Source organism: Mesoplodon bidens (genome assembly GCF_964165515.1).
Source record: "Mesoplodon bidens genome assembly, chromosome: 8".
NCBI lineage: Eukaryota > Metazoa > Chordata > Mammalia > Artiodactyla > Ziphiidae > Mesoplodon > Mesoplodon bidens.
The window spans coordinates 9,873,081-9,895,755 of record NC_138165.1 but is presented as its reverse complement, the minus strand read 5'-3'; the positions used below and the strand labels follow the sequence as shown (position 1 = coordinate 9,895,755).

The 22,675-nt window shown below is 32.9% G+C and overlaps 1 protein-coding gene across 5 annotated transcripts in view; it reads left to right on the top strand.

The window, feature by feature from the left end:
* Positions 1-22,675, top strand: part of DPP10 (dipeptidyl peptidase like 10) — a gene marked incomplete at both ends in the record, with an annotated part of 1,352,958 nt that overhangs the window by 1,241,659 nt on the left and 88,624 nt on the right. For 4 of the 5 annotated variants that reach the window (XM_081242277.1, XM_081242276.1, XM_081242280.1 and 1 more), the window contains 2 exons: positions 5,339-5,462; positions 21,123-21,161. In XM_081242277.1, the coding sequence (XP_081098403.1) occupies positions 5,339-5,462; positions 21,123-21,161 (163 nt within the window). The remainder of the gene's footprint in view (positions 1-5,338; positions 5,463-21,122; positions 21,162-22,675) is intronic. The other variant, XM_081242278.1, reaches the window with a different exon arrangement.

The following is a 22,675-nucleotide window of genomic DNA, read 5'->3' as shown; positions in this document are numbered from 1 at the left end:
GTATGGTGTCAGGGAATGTTCTAATTTCATTCTTTTTCATGTAGCTGTCCAGTTTTCCAGCCCCACTTATTGAAGAGACTGTCTTTTCTCCATTGTATATCTTTACCTCCTTTATCATAGATTAGTTGACCATTGGTGCGTGGGTTTATCTCTGGGCTTTCTGTACTGTTCCATTGATCTATATTTCTGTTTTTGTACCAGTACCATATTGTCTTGATTACTGTAGCTTTGTAGTATAGTCTGAAGTCAGGGAGTCTGATTCCTCCACCTCCGTTTTTTTCCCTCAAGACTGCTTTGGCTATTCGGGGTCCTTTGTGTCTCCATACAAATTTTAAGATTTTTTTGTTCTAATTCTGTAAAAAAATCCATTGGTAATTTGATAGGGATTGCATTGAATCTGTAGATTGCTTTGGGTAGTATAGTCATTTTCACAATATTCATTCTTCCAATCCAAGAACATGGTATATCTCTCCATCTGTTGGTATCATCTTTAATTTCTTTCATCAGTGTCTTATAGTTTTCTGCCTACCAGTCTTATGTCTCCCTAGGTAGGTTTATTCCTAGGTATTTTATTCTTTTTGTTGCAGTGGTAAATGAGAGTGTTTCCTTAATTTCTCTTTCAGATTTTTCATCATTAGTGTATAGGAATGCATGAGATTTCTATGCATTAATTTTGTATCTGGCAACTTTAACAAATTCATTGATTAACTCTAGTAGTTTTCTGGTGGCATCTTTAGGATTGTCCATGTATAGTATCATGTCATATGCAAACAGTGACAGTTTTACTTCTTCTTTTCCAATTTGGATTCCTTTTATTTCTTTTTCTTCTCTGATTGGTGTGGCTAGGACTTCCAAAACTATGTTGAATAATAGTGATGAGAGTGGAAATCCTTGTCTTGTTCCTGATCTTAGAGGAAATGCTTTCAGTTTTTCACCATTGAGAATGATGTTTGTTGTGCATTGGTCGTATATGGCCTTTATTAAGTTGAGGTAGGTTCCCTCTATGACCACTTTCTGGAGAGTGTTTATCATAAATGGGTGTTGAATTTTGTCAAAAGCTTTCTCTGCAACTATTGAGATGACCATATAGTTTTTATCCTTCAATTTGTTAATATGGTGTATCACATTGATTGATTTGTGTATATTGGAGAATACTTGCATCCCTGGGATAAATCCCACTTGATCATGGTGTGTGATCCTTTTAATGTCCTGTTGGATTCTGTTTGCTAGTATTTTCTTGAGGATTTTTGCAACTATATTCATCAGTGATATTGGTCTGTAATTTTCTCTTTTTGTAGTATCTTTGTCTGGTTTTGGTATCAGGGTGATGGTGGCCTCATAGAATGAGTTTGGGAGTGTTCCTTCCTTTGCTATTTTTTGGAAGAGTTTGAGAAGGATGGGTGTTAGCTCTTCTCTAAATGATTGATAGAATTCACCTGTGAAGCCATCTGTTCCTGGGCTTTTGTTTGTTGGAAGATTTTTAATCACAGTTTCAATTTCATTACTTGTGACTGTTCTGTTCATATTTTCTATTTCTTCCTGGTTCACTCTTGGAAGGTTGTGCTCTTCTAAGAATTTGTCCATTTCTTCCAGGTTGTCCATTTTATTGGCATAGAGTTGCTTGTAGTAGTCTCTTAGGATGCTTTGTATTTCTGCGGTGTGTGTTGTAACTTCTCCTTTTTCATTTCTAATTTTACTGATTTGAGTCCTCTCACTCTTTTTCTTCATAAGTCTGCCTAATGTTTTATCAATTTTACTTATCTTCTCAAAGAACCAGCTTTTAATTTTATTGATCTTTGCTATTGTTTTCTTTGTTTCTATTTCATTTATTTCTGCTCTAATCTCTATGATTTCTTTCCTTCTGCTAACTTTGGTTTTAATTTGTTCTTCTTTCTCTAGTTTCTTTAGGTGTAAGGTTAGATTGTTTATTTGAGATTTTTCTTGTTTCTTGAGGTAGGATTGTATTGCTATACACTTCCCTCTTAGAACTGCTTTTGCTGCATCCCATAGGTTTTGGATTGTTGTGTTTTCATTGTCATTTGTCTCTAGGTATTTTTTGATTTCCTCTTTGATTGCCTCAGTGGTCTCTTGGTTATTAGTAACGTATTGTTTAGCCTCCATATGTTTGTGTTTTTTACGTTTTCTTCCCTGTAATTGATTTCTAATCTCATAGCGTTGTGGTTAGAAAAGATGCTTGATATGATTTCAATTTTCTTAAATTTACTGAGGCTTGATTTGTGATCCAAGATATGATCCATCCTGGAGAATGTTCCATGCACACTTGAGAAGAAAGTGTAATCTGCTGTTTTTGGATGGAATGTCCTATAAATATCAATTAAATCTATATGGTCTATTGTGTCGTTTAGAACTTGTGTTTCCTTATTAATTTTCTGTTTGGATGATCTGTCCACTGGTGTAAGTGAGGTGTTAACGTCCCCCACTATTATTGTGTTATTGTTGATTTAGTCTTTTAGAGCTGTTAGCAGTTGCCTTATGTATTGAGGTGCTCCTACGTTGGGTGCATATGTATTTATAATTGTTATATCTTCTTCTTGGATTGATCTTGTGACATTCTTGTCTCTTGTAACATTCTTTATTTTAAAGTCTATCTTATCTGATATGAGTATTGCTACCCCAGCTTTCTTTTGATTTCCATTTACATGGAATATCTTTTTTCATCCCCTCACTTTCAGTCTGTATGTGTCCCTAGGTCTGAAGTGGGTCTCTTGTACACAGCATATATAGGGGTCTTGTTTTTGTATCCATTCAGAAAGCCTGTGTCTTTTGGTTGGAGCATTTAATCCATTCACGTTTAAGGTAATTATGAATATGTATGTTCCTATTACCATTTTCTTAATTGTTTGGGGTTTGTTTTTGTAGGTCCTTTTCTTCTCCTGTGTTTCCCACTTAGAGGAGTTCCTTTAGCATTTGTTGTATAGCTGGTTTGGTGGAGCTGAATTCTATTAGCTTTTGCTTATCTCTAAAGGTTTTAATTTCTCTGTCAAATATGAATGAGATCTTTGCTGGGTAGAATAATCTTGGCTGTAGTTCTTTCCCTTTCATCACTTTAAATATTTCCTGCCACTCCCTTCTGGTTTGCAGAGTTTCTGCTGAAAGATCAGCTGTTAACCTTTGGGGGATTCCCTTGTATGTTTTTTTGTTGCTTTTCCCTTGCTTCTTTTAATATTTTGTCTTTGTATTTAATTTTTGGTAGTTTGATTATTATGTGCCTTGACTATAAATAATTTTTAACTTAATTTTATACCTAACTTAGTGTTCTCTTTAAAAACCATTTATTCACTAGATTTGCACCAGTTGAATTTTAATGTTTTTTAAGTATGAATTTTCTTTTAAATCAAGATTTCACATCTTATATAGTTAATATAATGTGTCAATGTCTGGGAAGACATTTCAAAGATGTTCTTAAAACATTTCACCTAAGGGCACTTTGAAAGGAAAATACTCAAAATGAGTATTTAAATTTTGTTTGTTGTTCCTGTTATTTATTTTAAAAACCATTCATATTAATTCGTCTCACTTGGCACAAAATATAATATTAGTCACTTTAGCTAAATGAGACAAATTTCTGATCAGGTTTGAAATTCTTCTATATGTCAGTTCTCTCCAGATTTTTCAAAAACTATTACCACCTTGATTTTGCAGTCTCTGGTCAGTTGTTTACAACAAACAAATTATTTTTTGCTTCAATTTTGCACAACATTTATGCCAATTACTCAGAAATATATATTATCACAATTCAGCACTTTTTTCCAGATTAATTATAGTATCCACTATCATTTTTCTCCATGCTAAACCTTCTAGGTAAATTTCTTAAAAATTAATGCCTGTACTTTTCCCTTTTTAATATTCACACTGCCCAATATGGTAATGAATGCAAATAAATCAGTTTAAACAAAGCGCAGTGAAAGTGAACAAGACACAGATCTTTAAAGAATCACAGGGCCCATTGATTTGGCCAAAGATCAATCCTAAACCAGTAGCATATTTGATTCAAAGTTGCCTTGTTAACTTTATTTAGGTAACTTTATTTTATGATTTCACTGAGTTTCTAGGCAATTTTCAAGTGGGACTCAGCTAGTTGTGAAAGGTGCTGGATAGCTTGAAGAGATTATTGCAGAAGATATGGCAGGATTCACTGTATGACAAGTTATGCTTGTTCTTCTGACATCTTTACTTTGATGGGCTAACCGGTTTTCGATAGGAAGCACTAACTACTCAATAATGTTAGAAATGTGAGATTCAGGTAGCTGAATGTCTAACTCAATGTGTCTAAGGAGATGTGATTTGTATTACAAGGTTTTACTTTCATAGGTGATTTTTTTCTAAGTCACTTAAAAACCTGATGCATTCATGTTAAGACAATATTCATGGATGGCATTTTTCAAACCATTTCTAAATCATCTAATCTATTTTGAAACTGGGCAATTTTGTTGGAAATTTTTTTCTTTTTATCATAAATTGAATCAGTATTAATGATTGCATTTTATTATGTGTGGGTTGGGGGGGTTGTGATATATTATGTAAATTTCCAGACATAGAATCTATAAAGGAATAATATAAGCTTTCCCAATCTACAACCATCGTGAGGACATTATAGGCTCCACTAATTAGCATCCTCACTTTACCAAAAATTCAGTAACCCTTCATATTCTTCAATTTGATTCCTTCTTTGCTTTAAACTTTTTCAAATAAATGATTAAAAAAATAATATTGTAAAAAATATTATGAATAAGTTTATATTTCCATTGTCCCTCAATGGGAAAAGACCAAAGCAAACCATTCATGGCTCTGTGAATCAAGTCCTGTGGATAAAGTGAGATAACATGGAAGTTATACGTAAGAAATAACTATTAAATCAATAATAAGATTTGCCTTTTAATTGATGATTGAATGAATTTTTTAAAAAGTAAAACAATATAACTTAGAAATTTTTTTCTTATTTTGCACATATGTTAGCACTGTACTGATAGATAGAAAATTATTTATAAATGTCTAGTGTCTTGATTATTTTTATTTTTTCCAAAACTTTTCCTTCCGTGAAATCATTCACTTTCAAATTTATTCTCAAATTTACTGTATATTTATGCATATATGTATATGTGCATGTGTTTATATACATATGCACACACATATATTTGTATTTATATATGTCAATATTTGAAGAAGTAGATTTGTATATATATAAATGGAGATTAACATGATGTGACATCCTTATAGTGTTTCAGTTATTCTGCATGTAAAATAACAAGTGTATATTATTGGTGCTGTACACGTTCTCTGGCTCTAAATGTAAATTTTAATTTTGTTTCCAAACTAGAGAATACTATATCACTATGGTTAAATGGGTAAGCAATACCAGGACGGTGGTCAGATGGCTAAATCGACCTCAGAACATCTCCATCCTCACAGTCTGTGAGACCACTACTGGTGCTTGTAGTAGAGTGAGTATAATTTACTTTCCTTTATGCTTAAAATATAATAGTTTATGCTACCTTTCAAATGAAAATTAAACAATTCTTTGTGCAAATACTTCAATATTTAACTTCCAAAGCTATTAGGAGTGTATACTTTAATTCATAAATCTTCCATACTTTGAAGTAAGAAATATAGATGATAAACAGAAGAGAACAAATTAAGCTTTAAAATAACAAATTCTTATATAGTATAAAGGGTAGTCCAAGCCATGTTAGTTTCATTCTCAAATGTAGGCTTTCTCTCTACTTTTTGACAGTGATTAACTTGAGAATATGTGATATTTCTTTCCTGTCATCTTTAAACAATTCCAAAAATTCATCGTTTTTTCTGTAGTTCAGATTAGTCTTCTAAAATAAGTGTCTCTGTCTTTAAATTATCTAAAAATAGTAGAAAAAATGGTTCTTCAACTATGTTTTGAAAGTAGGTTGTATTTCAATTTCTATAATCATATTTTATAAACTCTGCAATAGATTCTATATGTGTAATTTTAAGGTTCTCAGTAAAGGGAATACTTTAATAAGTTTAAATTGTTATATTACATATTTGGTACTTGATAAAGTGTTCTCAATTATTTAACAACAGAATTTTCAAACTTACGCTTCTGGACAAGATGGAGTAAATGTTACCAGCCTTGCATCTCTATAGTAATCAACTGTAATGCTTTACAAAATATATTAACTATATTCAGACATTGGACAATAAGGCAGTCAAAATATAAATGGTCAAATGAAGCTATGGCTTCCTACTGGTGACACATTTGAGTCCACAGTGCAAGGAGATGGCATCCAAGAAAAGCACAAGCATATCACTAATCCAAAAAGGCAGGGAGAATCAGAGTTTGAGGCTATTGTGGTGGCTGAATTTTGCAGGACTAGTACCACAGGATAGGAGCTATATATAAAAGAACTTCAGCAATATACGTAAAGGTATCTTAAGTCTTTATCTCAGTGCTTAGCTGTGCAAGTAAAGGGCCTGCCTCAGAGAGGGGAGCAAATAGAGAATCTGCAAGTTGCACAATACTTGGAGACTTTGGAGTAATGAACAGCAAAAATAGAGATCTCTCACTGAAAACCCTAAGCATTCAACTCAGAGCCCAGAAAGAAAATGTATTAGGGATAGAACTATTCTAGACTCTTTCTAATAAATCTTTAAATCAAAACTTGAAAGAATTCAGTTCATCTGCCTGTAAACTATCTGCCTGCCAGAACAAAGTTTACTCTTTAAAATAATTAAAAATTCATTCTCAAAAATGTAGCATTCACAATATCAATCACACAATTAAAACATACTATATATGTAGAGACATAGAAAACATAACTCACCCACCTCCTCCAAAATAAAAGCAGACTTACAAAGGATATAGATACTGGAATTAACAAACAGATTGAAAAAAATTAAAAGAGCTTTTAGCTATTTTTGTTATTTAACAAATTAAAGGATGGCCATAATTAGTAAACAGATGAGACGTTTCAGTAGCTAAATATAAACTATAAAAACAGAGAAATGAAATTTCAGAAACTGAAAAATACAGTGTCTGAAATGAAAAATTGCCTGGATGAGCTTAACAACAAATTGGACACTGTTGTAGTCAAGGAAATATAAATAATTCAAACAGAAGTCTTGAGGGAGAAAAGGCTGGAAAAAAAAAAAAGAAAGAGCAAAGCCTTAAATACCTGTAGAACAATATAAACTTGTATATATGTAAATTTTTATATACAGAAGGCAAAATTTGAGATACCAGGGCAGAAAAAAAGTGTAAGAATGTAAAATGTAAGAATGTAAAAAAATGTAACAATGACTTAAATAATCAAATTTGATGAAAAACCATTAATCCATATATCCAAGAAGTTAGCAAATCTCAAACAGAATAAAGACAAAGAAAAAATACGTCAACACATAGTACATAAATTAATGCAAACAAAAGATTAAGAGAGGAAATTTAAAGTAGCCTGAGAGAAAATCACATTACATATTGGAAATATAATGATGAGAATTACGGCCTGTGTCTCACCAGAAACAATGCAAACCAGAAAGCAATGGAAGGAAGTTGTTATTAAAGGACTACATCCTATGAAAATATCTTTAAAAAAATGAAGACCAAGGAAGATATTTTCAGATAAATTGGAACTGAGCTAGTTCATCAAAAGTAGATCTGCATAAGTAACAGGAAATGAAGTTATTCAGGCTAAAATAAATGACATCAGATGAAAACTCAGATCAAAACGAAGGAAATAAAAGAGCCAAATAAGGTAAATATGTGAATAAAATAAAATAATTTCTAGTACTTAAATTTTCAAAAAGGTAATTAAGGAAATTAAAGTAGTATACAGTAGAGATATTAGTAGAATAATTTCATAATGATACAGTGTGAATTGATTAAGAAGATATAACAATTCTAAGTACCTATGCTTCTAATAATAAAGTTTCTAAATATTTAAGCAAAAGCTGACAAAACTAAAGAAGAAAGAAATATACTGAGGCTTAAATATTATTTTCAACGTATTTGATGAAATAAGTCATCAGAAATCTGTAATGATAACAAAAGATCTGGACAATACTATCAACACCTTAAACAAATTGATATTTAGGAAAAATTTCACTCAACAACTATATAATAAACAATCTTTACAAGTGCAAGGGGAATATTCAAAAATCTCAAAGTGCAAAAAGTGAAATTAAGGAGAGTATATTGTTTGACTACAAGAGAATTAAATTAGAAATTAGTAACTAAAATATATTTGGGAAACTGACAAATATTTGGAAAATTAAAAAAACATACTCCTAAGTAATTCATAAGTTAAAGGACAAATCACAAAAGAAATTAAAAACAATTTTAAGTTCAAACATAATGAAAACATAGCAGGTCCAAATATATGGGTGAAGCAAAATGATGTTTAAAATGAAGTTTAGGGCTTCCCTGGTGGCGCAGTGGTTGAGAGTCCACCTGCCGATGCAAGGGCCACGGGTTCACACCCCGGTCCGGGAAGATCCCACATGCCGCAGAGCAGCTGGGCCTGCGCCTCCAGAGCCTGTGCTCCACAACAGGAGAGGCCACAACAGTGAGAGGCCCGCGTACCGAAAAAAAAAAAGTTTATATCTTTAAATGCGTATATTAGAAAAGGAAAAAGGTATTGAATCCATGGCAAATCTCCAAGTTATGAAGCTAGAGAAAGAAGTATAAAATTAGCTCAAAGTAATTAGAAGGATTGAAATATAAAAAGAAAAGCACAAATTAATAAAACACAAGACAATCTATAGAGAAAATCGCTGAAAGCAAAAATTACTTTAAAAGATGAATAAAATTGATAAATCCTTATTTGTACTGATGAAGAAAAAACACCCCACAAACTACCAATTTCAAGACGGAAAGGGTCCCTATCAATATACTGATGGCATTTTTTACAGAACTAGAACAAATAATTTTAAAATTTGTGTGGAAACACAAAAGACTCTGAATAGCCAAAATAATTTTGAGAAAGAACAGGGCTGGAGGGTCCACACTCCCTGCCTACAGACAGTACTACAAAACTACAATAATCAAACCAGTACAGTATAGGCACAAAAACAGACATAGATCAATGGAACACAATAGATATCCTGGAAATAAACTCATACACTTATTGTCAATTAATCAGTGACAAAGAAAGCAAGAATATACAATGGAGAAAAGACAGTCTTATCAATAAGTGGTGCTAGGAAAACTGGGCAGCTACATATAAAAAAATGAGATTAGAACATTTCCTCGCACCATATATTGGGGTTGGCCAAAAATTTCATTTGGGTTTCTCCCTAAGATGTTATGGAAAAACCTGAATAAACTTTTTGGCGAGCCCAATACAAAAATAAATTCAAGATAGATTAAAGACCTAAATGCAAGACCTGAAACCATAAAACTCCTAGAAGGAAACATAGACAGGACACTCTTTGACATAAATTGTAGAAATACTTTTTTTGAATCTGTCACCTAAGGCAAAAGAAATAAAACCAAAAATTAAAAATGAGACCTAATCAAACTTAAAAGCTTTTGCACAGCAAAGGAAACTATTGACAAATGAAAAAATCTACTAAATGGGCAACAGCGCGCTTCCACTATGCCACTCTGCTAAGCACAGGATACTCTACTAAATGGGAGAAAATATTTGCAAATGATATGACCCATAAGGGATTAATATACAAAATATATAAACAGCTCATACAACTCAATATCTAAAAAGAAAGCCCAATTAAAAAATGGGCAGAAGACCTGAATAGACATTTTCCCAAAGAAGACCTTCAGATGGCCAACAGGCACATGAAAAGGTGCTCAACATTGCTAATCATCAGAGAAATGCAAATCAAAACCACAATGAGATGTCACCTCACACCTGTCAGAACGGCTATTATCAAAAAGATAACAAATAACAAATGTTCAGGAGAATGTGGAGAAAAGCCAACCCTGTACACTGTAGGTAAAAATGTAAATTGTTGCAGCCACTTGGAAAACAATATGGAGGTTCCTCAAAAAACTAAAAATAGAACTACCTTATGAGTCAGCAATTCTACTTCTGGGTATACATCTAAAAAAAACCCCCAAAACACTAATTTGAAAAGATACATTCATTACAATATTAATTGTGACATTAGTTACAATAGCCAACATATGAAAGCAACCTAAGTGCCCATCAACAAATGAATGGATAAAGAAGAAGCGGTATACACACACACACACACATACATATAATGGAATATTGATCAGCCATAAAAAAGAATGAAATTTTGCCATTTGCAATAATACGGATTGACCCAGCACATGTTATGCTTAGTAAAATAAGTCAGACAGAAAAAGACAAATACTGTATATTGTCACTTATATGTGGACTCTAAAACATAAAACAAATGAATGAATATAACAAAACAGAAACAGACTCACAGATATGGAGAACAAACTAGTGGTTATCAGTGGGGATAGGGGATTAAGAGGAACAAACTACTATATATAAAATAAATAAGCTATAAGGATATATTTTACAACACAAGGAATATAGTCAATATTTTAAAATAAGTTTAAATGGAGTATAATCTATAAAGATTTTGAATCACTATGTTGTACACTCGAAAATAATATAATATTGTAAATCAACTATACCTCAACAAAAATAAGAATGAGAGGGGACATCACTATAGAGCCTATAAATATTTAAATGATAATAAAGGAGTTGTGTGCCAATAAATTCTCAAGTATATGATATGAAAAAAAAATTATTTGAGAGGTAAAAATGACCAAAAGTAGTGTCTGAAGAGGAAAAACACTGGAATAGTTCTATACCAATTAGAGAAATTGAATTAATGATTACAAGTCTTCCCACAACAAAAACTCCAGGACCCAGTGGCTTCAGTGATGGATTCCCTTAATGACGTAAGGAATAAAAGAGGTCACATGAGTCATCAAGGTGGCAACATAGGTCATTCCAGAGTTCAGTCCCTCTCAGAAGACAAAAAGCAACTATCCATACACAGGACACCACCGTGAAAATCCTGCATGGGAGTGAGAGTGAAGCACCCCCCCTGGACCACAGGGACTGAAAAGAACCCATTAGAAGGATAAGAATAGTGGCTACACTCTGAGTGCATTGCCCCCCCCCCCAGGCCAGCATAGTGTCACACCGAGAGGGGCCCCTCTGGACCTACAGTTTCTCCAGTAGGAAAAAAGAGAGCCCAAGGTGGACATCTAGCTCCCCCAGAATTGTGGGTTTTTTCATGGGAAGCCCCCCCCAGATGTTCATGGGGGGAATTTGGAGGATTAGTCCACTGGAGATGAGATCGTGATGGAGAAGTGTGGGCTGGAACTTATAGTAACCAACTCTCAGATCTTGGCAGACAGAGTTCATCTTCCCAGTGGTGCTCAAGTAGAAATCCAAAGCAGCAAGTTTGCCACCTGTAGAGCCAAGATAGTGACCCCATCTGGCCAGGGTACTAGGTTTGTAGTTCTGCCTGACTCGGGACCCCAAATGGGAAGCATAATCAGCTGTTCTGCAGCCCTGCAGAAGGAAGCTAGTTCATAGCTCTGCCTACTGCTGAGTGCAGCTCAGCACTGTCTGACCAGGAAGCCTGGCCAGATCACCCAGGAAGCTCTATAGACCAGTAACACTTAAGTGAGAAGTGAACCCAGCCAGTGGCTTTGCCCTCCTGCAGAATGAAAGCTAATGGCTCCATCTGACCAGGGAGATTGGTACACAGCTTAGCCTGATTCAGTCTCTAAACAGTGAGCCTTGCCACTCTTGGATCCTGTTCTGTGGCCTCACCCAGGCAGGAAGCTAATTCTTAGGCCCACTCAGTGCTGAATATAGCCTCTATTCCCACCCAACCTGTAAACCTAACCAGAGCACCCAGGATGCCCCATAACCCATCCTACATCCTCACCTACAGTGGCATTTGAACAGTGAGTTGGGCCAGTGACTATGCCCATCTACAGAGCAAAACCCTTGACCCAGGAAACTCATTGTGCAGTTTTGCCTAATTTGGAGTCCCAAACAATGTGCTATGCTGTCTTTGGGGCCCATTCTGCTGCCCTCCCTGCATAAGGAAGCTAATTTATAGCCCTTCCTACTACACTACCCAATCCTACCCAACTAGGAAGCCTGATGGGAGAAATAGTGTAGCCCATCCTACCACCATGCTTGTGCAGAAAATCAAGCCAGTCCTAGCTAACAGTTCCCTGTCCGTGGCACCCACACACATACACCTCAGAGCTTGGGAAGTGGTTTTGCCCCAATATAGACCCCAATAGCAAGCTCCACCTTCCCAAGGATGTTACCAGCTGACCCCAAGCTGACCTGACTGATGAAGGGCTGTCTCTGTAAAAGCAAACCTGTAAAGTTTAGAAGAGGAGAACCCTTACTCAAATGCCCAGATACCACAGTAAGGAAGCAAGGATCACAAAATATCAGGTAAACATGACACTACCAAAGGAAAGTAATAAAACTCCAATAACCGACCCTACAGAAATGGAAATCTATCTAAGTTATCTGCTTGAAATTGGGTATTTTAAGATATCTTATGTAAGCCTCATGGTTACTGCAAAGGAAAAGCCTATAATAATTATACAAGAGATTATGTTCATGGAGTCAAAACATACCACTACAAAACTTCATCAAATCACAAAAGAAGACAGCAAGGCAAGAAGCAAGGAACAAGTGGATCTGTAAAGCCATAAAACCAAAAAACAATGAACAAAATGACAATAATAAGTCCTTACCTATTAATAATTACATTAAATGTAAATGGATTAAATTTTCAAGTCAAAAGACATAGAGTGGCTGAATGGATTTTAAAAAATCCAGTAATATGCTGCCTACATATATTGACTGAAAGCAAAAGGATGGAAAAAGATATTTCAAGCAAATGTTAAACAAAGGAAAGCAGGGTAGCTATACTTGTTTCAGAAAGATATAGACTTTAAGCAAAAAAAAATGGCAATGAAAGACACAAAAGGTCATTATTTAAAGATAAAGGGGTCAATCCATCAAGAAGACATAACAATTGTAAATATTTATTCATCCATATATAAATATATAAAGTAAATACTAATAAAACTAAAAAGAAATAAACATCAATACAATAATAGTTGGAGAATTCAATACCCCACTCTCAGCAATGGGTATATCATCCAGAGAGAGAATCAAGGAAATAGTTGATTTTAACAACACTGTGGAGCAAATGGAGCTAACAGACATATATAGAATACTCCCATACAACAGCAGCAGAATACACATTCTTTTCAAGCTCACATGAAACTCTTTATAGGATACATTATATGTTAGGCCACAAACCAAGTCTCAGCAAATTGAAGATTGAAATCATACTAAGTTTTTTTTCTGATTGCAATGGTATGAAACTAGAAATCAATAACAGGAGGAAAATTGGAGAATTCAGAAATACATGGAAAGTAAACAACACACTCTTGAACAACCAATGAAACAAATAAAAAATAAAAGGGGAAATAGAAAAGTATATTGAGACAAACAATAATGGAAACACAATATACCAAAAGATATGGGAATTATTTGAAGAAGGTCTAAGAGGAGAGTATATAGCTATTAATATATACATCAAGAAAATAGAAAGATGTCAGAAAACAACCTAATTCTATATCTCAAGGAACTAGAAATAGAAGAACAAATTAAGCCCAAAATTAGCAGAAGGAAGAAAATAATAAAGATTAGAGGAGAAACAAATGAAATGTAGAGTTGGAAAACAATAGAAGCAATTCATAAAACTAAGAGCTGGTTCTTTGAAAATATAAACAAAATTGGAAAACCTTAAGTAGATTGACCAAGAAAAAAAGAGACAGGACTAAAAGTTTTTAAACATTATAAATGAAAGAGACAACATAACAACTGACATAGATATTGCAGAAATACAAAAGTTCTTAGAAGACAACTATGAACAATTATATGCCAACTAATTGGACAATCGAGAAGAAATGGATAAATTCCTAAGAACATCAAACCTATGAAGAATGAATCATGAAGAAATAGAAAATCTGAACAGACCAATTACTACTAAAGAGGTTGAATCAGTAATCAAAATCCTCCCAACAAAGAAAAGCCCAGAACCAGATGACTTCACTGGTGAAAATTACCAAGTATTTAAAGAATTAACACCAATCCTTTCCAAACAATTCCCAAATGTCAAAGAGGAGGGGACACTCTCAAACTCATTTTATGTAGCAAGCATTACTCTGATATTGCAGCCAGACAAGGATGCTACAAGAAAAGAAAATTAAGACCCATATCACTGGTGAATATAAATGTAAAAATTCACAACAAAATACAAGCAAACTGAATTCAGAAGCATATTAAAAGGATCATATACCATGACCAAGTGGGATTCATCCCTCAGATGTAAAGGTGATTCAACATATGCAAGTCCATAAATGTGATACACCACATTAATAGAATGAAAGATAAAAATCATCTCAATAGATGCAGAAAAAAGCGTTTGACAAAATTCAACATCCATTTATGAAAAAAAAAAACTCTGAACAAAGTGGCTATAAAGGGAATATATTGCAACACAATAAAGTCGATATATGACAGACTCATAGCTAACTTCATATGCAATGGTGAAAAGCTAAAAGCTTTTCCTCTAAGATCAGGAACAAGACAAGGATGCCCACTCTCACCATTCTTATTCAACATAGTACTGAAAGTTTTTCAGATAAGAGAAAGAAATAAAATCCATCAGAATTAGAAAGGAAGAAGTAAAATTGCCTCTATTTGCAGACAATATGATTTTATACATAGAAAATACTGAAGACTCCACCAAAAACTATTAGATCTAATCAATGAATTCAGTAAAGTTGCAGGATGCAAAATCAATGTACATTAATCAGTACTGTTTATATATAATAACAAATTATCTGAAAAAGAATAAAAGAAAATGATCCCATTTACAATAGAATCCAAAACAATAAAATATTTAGGAATGAATTTATCTTAGGAGGTGAAAGATATCTATACTGAAAACTATAGGACACTGATAAAAAAATTGAGAAAGACAGAAAAAGAAGGAAGATGTCTTGTGTTCATGGATTGGAAAAATTAATATTGTTAACATGTTTGTCTGTAGATTTAATGCAATACAATTCAGATACCAGTGGCATTTTTTTACAGAAATAAATAAAACATTCTAAAATTTGTATGGAGCAACAAAAAACCCTGAATAGCAAAAGCAATCATGTGAAAGAAAAAACTGGAGGCATCATACTCCCAGATTTCAAACTATGCTAAAAAGCTATGTTAATTAAAACAGTATGATACTGGAATAAAAATAGGCACATAGACCCATGGATCATAATAGAGAGCCCAGGAATAAACTGCCACATATATATCCAACTGCTATTTGATAAGGGAGCTAAGAACATGCAATGGGAAAAGGACAGTCTCTTCAAGAAATGGTGCTGGGAAAACTGTATAACCACATACAGAAAAATGAAATTGGACCCCTATTTACACCATTCACAGAAATTAAATCTAAATGGATTAAAGATAAATAAAAGACATAAATCCATAAAAAGTCCTTGAAGAAAACAAAGGGGAAAACTTTCTTGACTTTGGTCTTGGATTGGATTTTTGGATATAGCATCTAAAGCACAAGCAACAAAATAAAATGTAAACTATGTCAAATTAAAAAGCCTCTGTACAGCAAAAAAACAGTCAACAAAATGAAAAACCAACCTACAGAATGGGAGAAAATATCTGCAAATCATATGTCTGATAAGGGGTTAATATCCAAAATATATAAAGAACCCATATACCTTAATATCAAAAAAGTAATAACCCTATTAAAAAATGGGCAAATGACCTAAAGTAGACATTTTTCAAAGAAGATATTCAAATAACCAATGGTATACGAAAAGGGCCCAACATCTCTAATCATTAGGGAAATGCAAATAAAAACCATAATGAGATATCACCTCAATACATGTTGGAATGGCTGTTATCAAAAAGACAGAAAATAACAAGTGTTGGTGAGGAGGTGGAGAAAAATGAATCCTTGTGTTTTGTGGTGGGAATGTATATTGGTATATCCACTATGGGAAACAATAAGGCAGATACTCAAAAAATTAAAAACAGAACTACTATATGATTCAGCAATTCAACTTCTGGGTATATAACTGAAGGCAATAAAATCACTATCTTGAAGAGATATTTGCAACCCCAATGTCATTGCAGCATTACTTATAATAACCAAAACATGGGGAAAAACCTAAGTATTCATCAGTGGATGAATGGATAAATGAAATATGTCATATATATGCAATGTAATACTATTCAGCCATTAAAAAGGAAATTTTGCCATTTGTAACAACATAGATGGACCCTGAGGGCATGTGTGCTAAATGAAATAAGTCAGACAGCAAAAGACAAGTACTGTATGATCTCACTTATACATGAAATATAAAAAAGCAAACTTATAGAAACAAAGATTAGATTTGTGCTCTTTAGAGCCAGGAGTGGGGGTGGGAGAATTGGGTAAAGGTGTTTAAAAGGTACAACTTCAGTTATAAGGTAATAAGTTCTGAGGAAGTAATGTACAACATGATGACTATAGTTAAATACTGTATTATATATTTAAAAATTGCTGAAAGAGTAAATCTTGAAGGTTCTCATGACAAGGAGAAAAATTTTTAGCTATATGAGATGCTATTAACTAAACTTATTGTAGTGATCATTTCATAATATATACATGTATCACATCATTATGTTGTACACCTTATACTATGTTGTATGTCAATTATATCTCAATAAAACTGGGGAATAATGGAATAGTTTCTACCATTCCTACATTCTCTAAAAAGTGGAAAAGGAAGAGAAATTCTCAACTTATTTTTATAAGGGTAACATTATCATGCTACCAAAACTAGACAAGGACGTTACAAGAGAGACCATTTTAGACTGATATTTGTTATGAACATTGCATTCAGAAAATTGTTTATCATATTAACATATCATTCTGGACAACATTGAGAATAGTGCATCCTGACTAAATGGGGTTTTACCCTGGAATTTAAGATTAGTTTACATTGAAAATCAATGTAATTCACTGTTTCAACAGAAAAAAAAAAGAAAAATAAATAAGCAATTATCTTAATAGATGAAGAAAAAGCAACTGACAAAACTCAACAATCATTCATGATGCCTTTCAACATAAATGAATAGAAAGTAATATCCCCAATATGATGAAGGATACGCACAAAGTAACCAATAAATATTATACTCAATAGTGAAACATTATCCTTGTTCACCTAAAGATCAACAATAAGGTAAGGATACACATTCTAACTCTGTTAAGCAAACTTATTAGAGACTCTAATCAGAGTAACTTTCAAAGAATAACTATCATGATGATTGGTAAGGAAGAAGTAAAATTATCTTTATTTGTAAATGATATTATTGTATAAACAAAATGTAAGAAATCTACCAAAAATACTAGAATAGATGACAATTCATAAGTCAAGGCACCAACTTCAATTGTTTTTTCCCTTTCCTGATTTTTATCATTTTACTGTAAAAAATATATAAATATAGAGGATACTACAAATTTCTTAAGAAATGCTCACTGAATTATTTAAGGGTAAATGGATACAATACTTCAGAACTGCTGTCAAAGTGTTTAGAAAAAAAATAAATTTCTAACTTTTAATTGATTTTGAAAAAAGAGACTTCTACCAGCCTCTCAAATAGTTTAGAAGCAGTGGAGACAGATATATAATAACAAAGCAAATGGAGCACAATATAAATACATGAGGAATATGTCTAAAGGATATGCAGATGTTTCTTGAACTGGTCTTTTAACTTCTCTGTAAGTTTGCACTTGTTTCAAAATAAAGATTTAAGAAGCAACAAAATATATTTCCAAGATTGTTAACATTATGATGGAAAATAAAAATACTATTAAAATCTTTAAAACATTAGGTACATAGCAATAAATTTAACAAAGAGTGGCAAAATCCTAATACTGAAAACTAAAACATTGCTGAAAGGCATTAAAGAAGACCTAAAGAAGAAGCTAAGCCACATTCCTGAATTGAAAGGCTTCATGTTGTAGATTTCAGTTCTACTCAAATTGTAGTATAGTTTTTATACAATATGAATTAAACTCTCAGCAGACTTTTTTTTTTTGGTAGAAACAGGCAAGATAGTTTTAAAATGCATATGGAACTACAAAAGGCCTGACCAGCTAAATCAATACACTAAAAAAAAAAAAGATAATAATTGGAAGAGTTGCACTACATGATTTCAGGAATAACCAGAAAGCCACAGAAACTTAGAGATTGTAGTGGAGGCAAAAGAACACACAAATAAATCAATTGAACTGAATAGTGTTTCCAGAAATAGATCTATATTTATATGATCAATTGATTTTCATCATAGGTGCCAAAGCAATTCAATAGGGGGAAATGGCACTGGAACAATCAATAACCGGATGGAAAATACAATGATGGTTGACATTTCATACCTTATTCTAAAATTAATCTGAGACACACTACAGCCTTAAATCTAAAAGCTAGTACTGTCAATCTTCTAGATGAAAAGATGGAATATAACTTCACTATATTGAATAGACAAAGTAGTCATTTATCATAAAAGAAAAAATAAATTAGACATCATCAAAATTAGAAACTTCTTATCAAAGACCCTATTAGGAAATCAAACAGCTAACCACAGACTGGGAGAAAATATTTTTCAAAATGTGCATCTCATGAAGAAATATATACATTTCAATAATAAAAGACAACCCAATGAAAAAGTCAAAATGTGTGAACAGAAACTTGTAAAGAAGTAACAAATTCATATAGATTAAATCATAATGAGGTAACACTACATACCATTAAAATGAATAAAATTAAAACAACAACAAAAAAGGTGACAGTTTTAACTGCTGATGAGGATGTGGAGAATTGCAAATCTCATTCTTTGTGGGTAGAAGTGTGACTTTACTTTAAAAGAATGATTTTGTAGTCTCAAAGAAAGTTAAACACACATATATAAATATGTATGTGTGTGCATATATATCTCAGGAGCTCCATTCCTAGATATTTGCATGAGAAATAAAAACCTGTTTCCACCAAAGGATTTGTTTAAAAAAAGTCTTTTTTAGAGAAGCTTTATTCACAATAGCTAAAAACTGGAAACTATCCAACTGTCCATTAACAAGAAATGAATAAACAAAATGAGGCATATCAATACAGTGACATTCCACTCTGCAATTTAAAAAGAAACAGAATACTGATACACTGAACAATATGAATGAATCTCAAAAATGTGGTGTGAAAGAAGCCCTACACAGAAGGGTACATAATACATGATTCCCGTTATCTGAATTTCTAAAACAGGCAAAACTAATCTATGGAAAAAGGTTTGGAAGGGTAGTTGCCTTTTTGGAAACTGTGAAGGGGCACGAGGAAATGTGTTTGGAAGTGTAAAGGTCATATATCTTGATGGGATGTAAATACATTTATCAAAACTCATCACATAAACACGATCTGTACATTTCACTATGTGCAAATTACACTTCAGTAGTTTTAAACATAATTTTTAAATGGTCTGTAAAAGATAGCAATAAAGAGGAAAAAATTTATCTGTGATTGGAATGATGAGCATAGATATGAAAACAAAGTTGATGCATCAGCCATTTACTTATTGGGTTTCGCTGACACTCTTTACATTTAGCTTGCATATATTAGAAAATTTATTTCAATTATCCTTTTTCATCTGGCTGACTTATAGATTGACCAGGATTTCATCATTTATTTGTTAAAGTGTTCTGGATGGTTTCTTACTGAGACGATCACAAAGTCATTTAAAAATTGTTCATGAGTATACGTATTCTAGTTAGAGAAAGCCTGCCATCTCTATATAGGGAAAATCTATATAGGTAAAATGCTTCAATAGAAAAGATATAGGAACCCTATCGTATTCTTGAATTGATACCTTATTGATATTCTATTATATTTCTATTCCATTTATGGAGTTTAAAATTTTTACTTTCTACAATAATAGAAATAATAAGACAGATAATTGCATTTGAAGTTTTGGACCCTCGTGGATTCTAACAAAATTTAGTGACACTAATGAGCAGTGGCACTGATATATTTTTTTGTGTGTCTGTGTTTTACAGATATCAAGGATAATTACTGCTGAAGTGTGACTAGAAAATCAAGGAATGATTTAGTTAGATGTTTTTCTGATGTCTGTATATAGAGAAAATCTATTGGAAGAAAAAAGCCCTGAAAATGGAAAATGGTTAATTATAATGTAATAATAATATGGCTTTAAAAGAGGAAATTGGTAAAAAAAAAAACCTATAAATAAATAATAATCATTATTTACAATTTGAAATGAGTACTTTTGCATAGAGGTAAAGTCTCTAACATATTACAATTTAGTTTTCTACATTTTAATACTTTTATTATAGTCATTTTTTCCAGAGAACCACAAGATATTTCATAAGTTACTACATGTAAACTGCATTACTAAAATTTATTTTACCTACACATATTCAACTTGAGATGAAATTTGTCTAATTTTGCTTTTTGAAATATAATTTTGTTTCTGATCCTATGCAAGATTATTTTAAACATACATAAAATTTTGCCATTCCAAATGTTTAATTGTTTTCCCCAAGGGGGAAAAATGACTATGGTAAGAGTGGATCGAATGTTGACAAAATGTCCACTTTTAAATTTTATTCCTGGCTGTTTGTCCAGTTTTTTGGAAGGACTTAATATTTGTTTCCTGATGATGCCTAGAGGTGAAAAGAGACAGTGTCTAGTGATTCAAAACAGTTTGAATGAAGTAATAAAATGGAGCTGGAAAATGATCTTCTGTCTCTGGTTAAGTACAACTGAGAATTCTGAAGGAGTTCACCAAAGAAAAGACTATAATTAGAATATCATTTCATCCCAATTCTCTAATTATTCCTTCAGTTTAAATCAATAATGACAATGTGATCTCTCGTGGTATTTCACCAGCTGCAGGAAGGAAAAATGTGCCTATAGGATAACAGTGTAAAAAAGGTTAAATTGATGCGTGCTCACTTTGGTCTTTAGATGTTTCATGGAGTTCATTGTTTTGTTTCAGAAATATGAGATGACATCAGATACATGGCTATCTAAACAGGTATGGTATAGGTGGTCTCTTTATGTCACATTTTGTCCATCATGCCCATTCTGTTCACTCATTTGTTATGTATAACTTTTTCTCAAAAGTTATTTCAGTAGTATGAATTTAAGGCTCTGTTATGTTTGAATAAATGAGTCTTTTTCATTAAAATATTTATAACATGGGCTCTATGACATCATTTGTGGAAAGATTACTTCTGTTTTTTATAGGACATACATTGTAGAATAACTACCAGGATCCATTTTCAGGACCATTCATATAAGTAAATGTTTGTGTAGAAGAAGGAGAAAAAGATGTGACCCATTAAAATTACAAACCATCAGCATTGCTCAAATCACCCAGAAAATTGATGAAACCTCCACATAAATTGGTTATGTGGAGATTATTCAGGTGAACATTTCTTTCCTTAGATATATCCTAGCTCATAATGCTAGCTTGTGATATAAATGAAGCTGGAATCCAGATGATCACAGAAGAATAAACAAACATCTCCACAACATGCTTTCATACTGGACATTTCAGAAGGAAGCACAAGTAGATTATTCAAATATAGCTGAACCCATTTTACTACTAATTTCATCACTACTTTTTGCAAAGGGAAGTATTTTGTTTGGCTTGTTTGGTTTTGATTTGTTTTGCTCTTTACAGTGCTCTTTTATTTTATATTCTCTCCCTGGGTGTCATATACATCTGTGGTTTCAGTTACCACCACCAAGTGTATAGCCCCAGGCAACTCACTTCTGAGTTCTGAAATATCCAAATTCATGCTTGGCATCTTCTCCTGAAACTATGAAAGTAACTTCACACTCCACAGGTTCAAACTGAACTCCTCTCTCTTCCAGTCAGTCTGTCTTCTTATCATAGGAGTCAAGGACGTATTTATCCATCCAGCTATCAAAATCATAAACCTAGTGGGGATTTTTAAACATTGTCTTATCCTTATCTGCATATGTTATTATTCATCACCAAGTTATTTTGATTTTACTCTCAAAGATCTCAAGTCAATTTACTTTTCTCCAATTCAAAAATGCCATACAGGATCAAACTACAGGCACTGCATTTCCTCCTTAACTGGTGAACTCTCAACCCCTTAGGTTTGAGAGTTCCCCTTAGGAACCTGACAATCTGTTCTCCACACCACAGACTGGCTGAGTGATCTTTTCAAAATATGTATTTGATTGTCACTACCCACAACACATATTCTCTCACAATTAATACAATTTTTATCTCCCCTTTGTTCTACAGATAAAGACCAACATCCTTAAAGGGTCTAAAAAGGATTAAGTTGAAAGCCTTTCCAGCTCTGCGTCATACCATCTTTTCTCCCATTTTCTCCATTAGCCCTCCTCATATTCCCAGGACCTTTATGTGAACTCTTTCTTCTGAACAGAGTTCTCTCAACTACTTTCTTATGTGAAGGCTGCTCATTTGTCAAACCTCAGCCTAAATCACCTCCTCCAAGCACCCTAAACAAATCACATTCCCCAATAAAAGTTAAAGTCAAGTGTGAT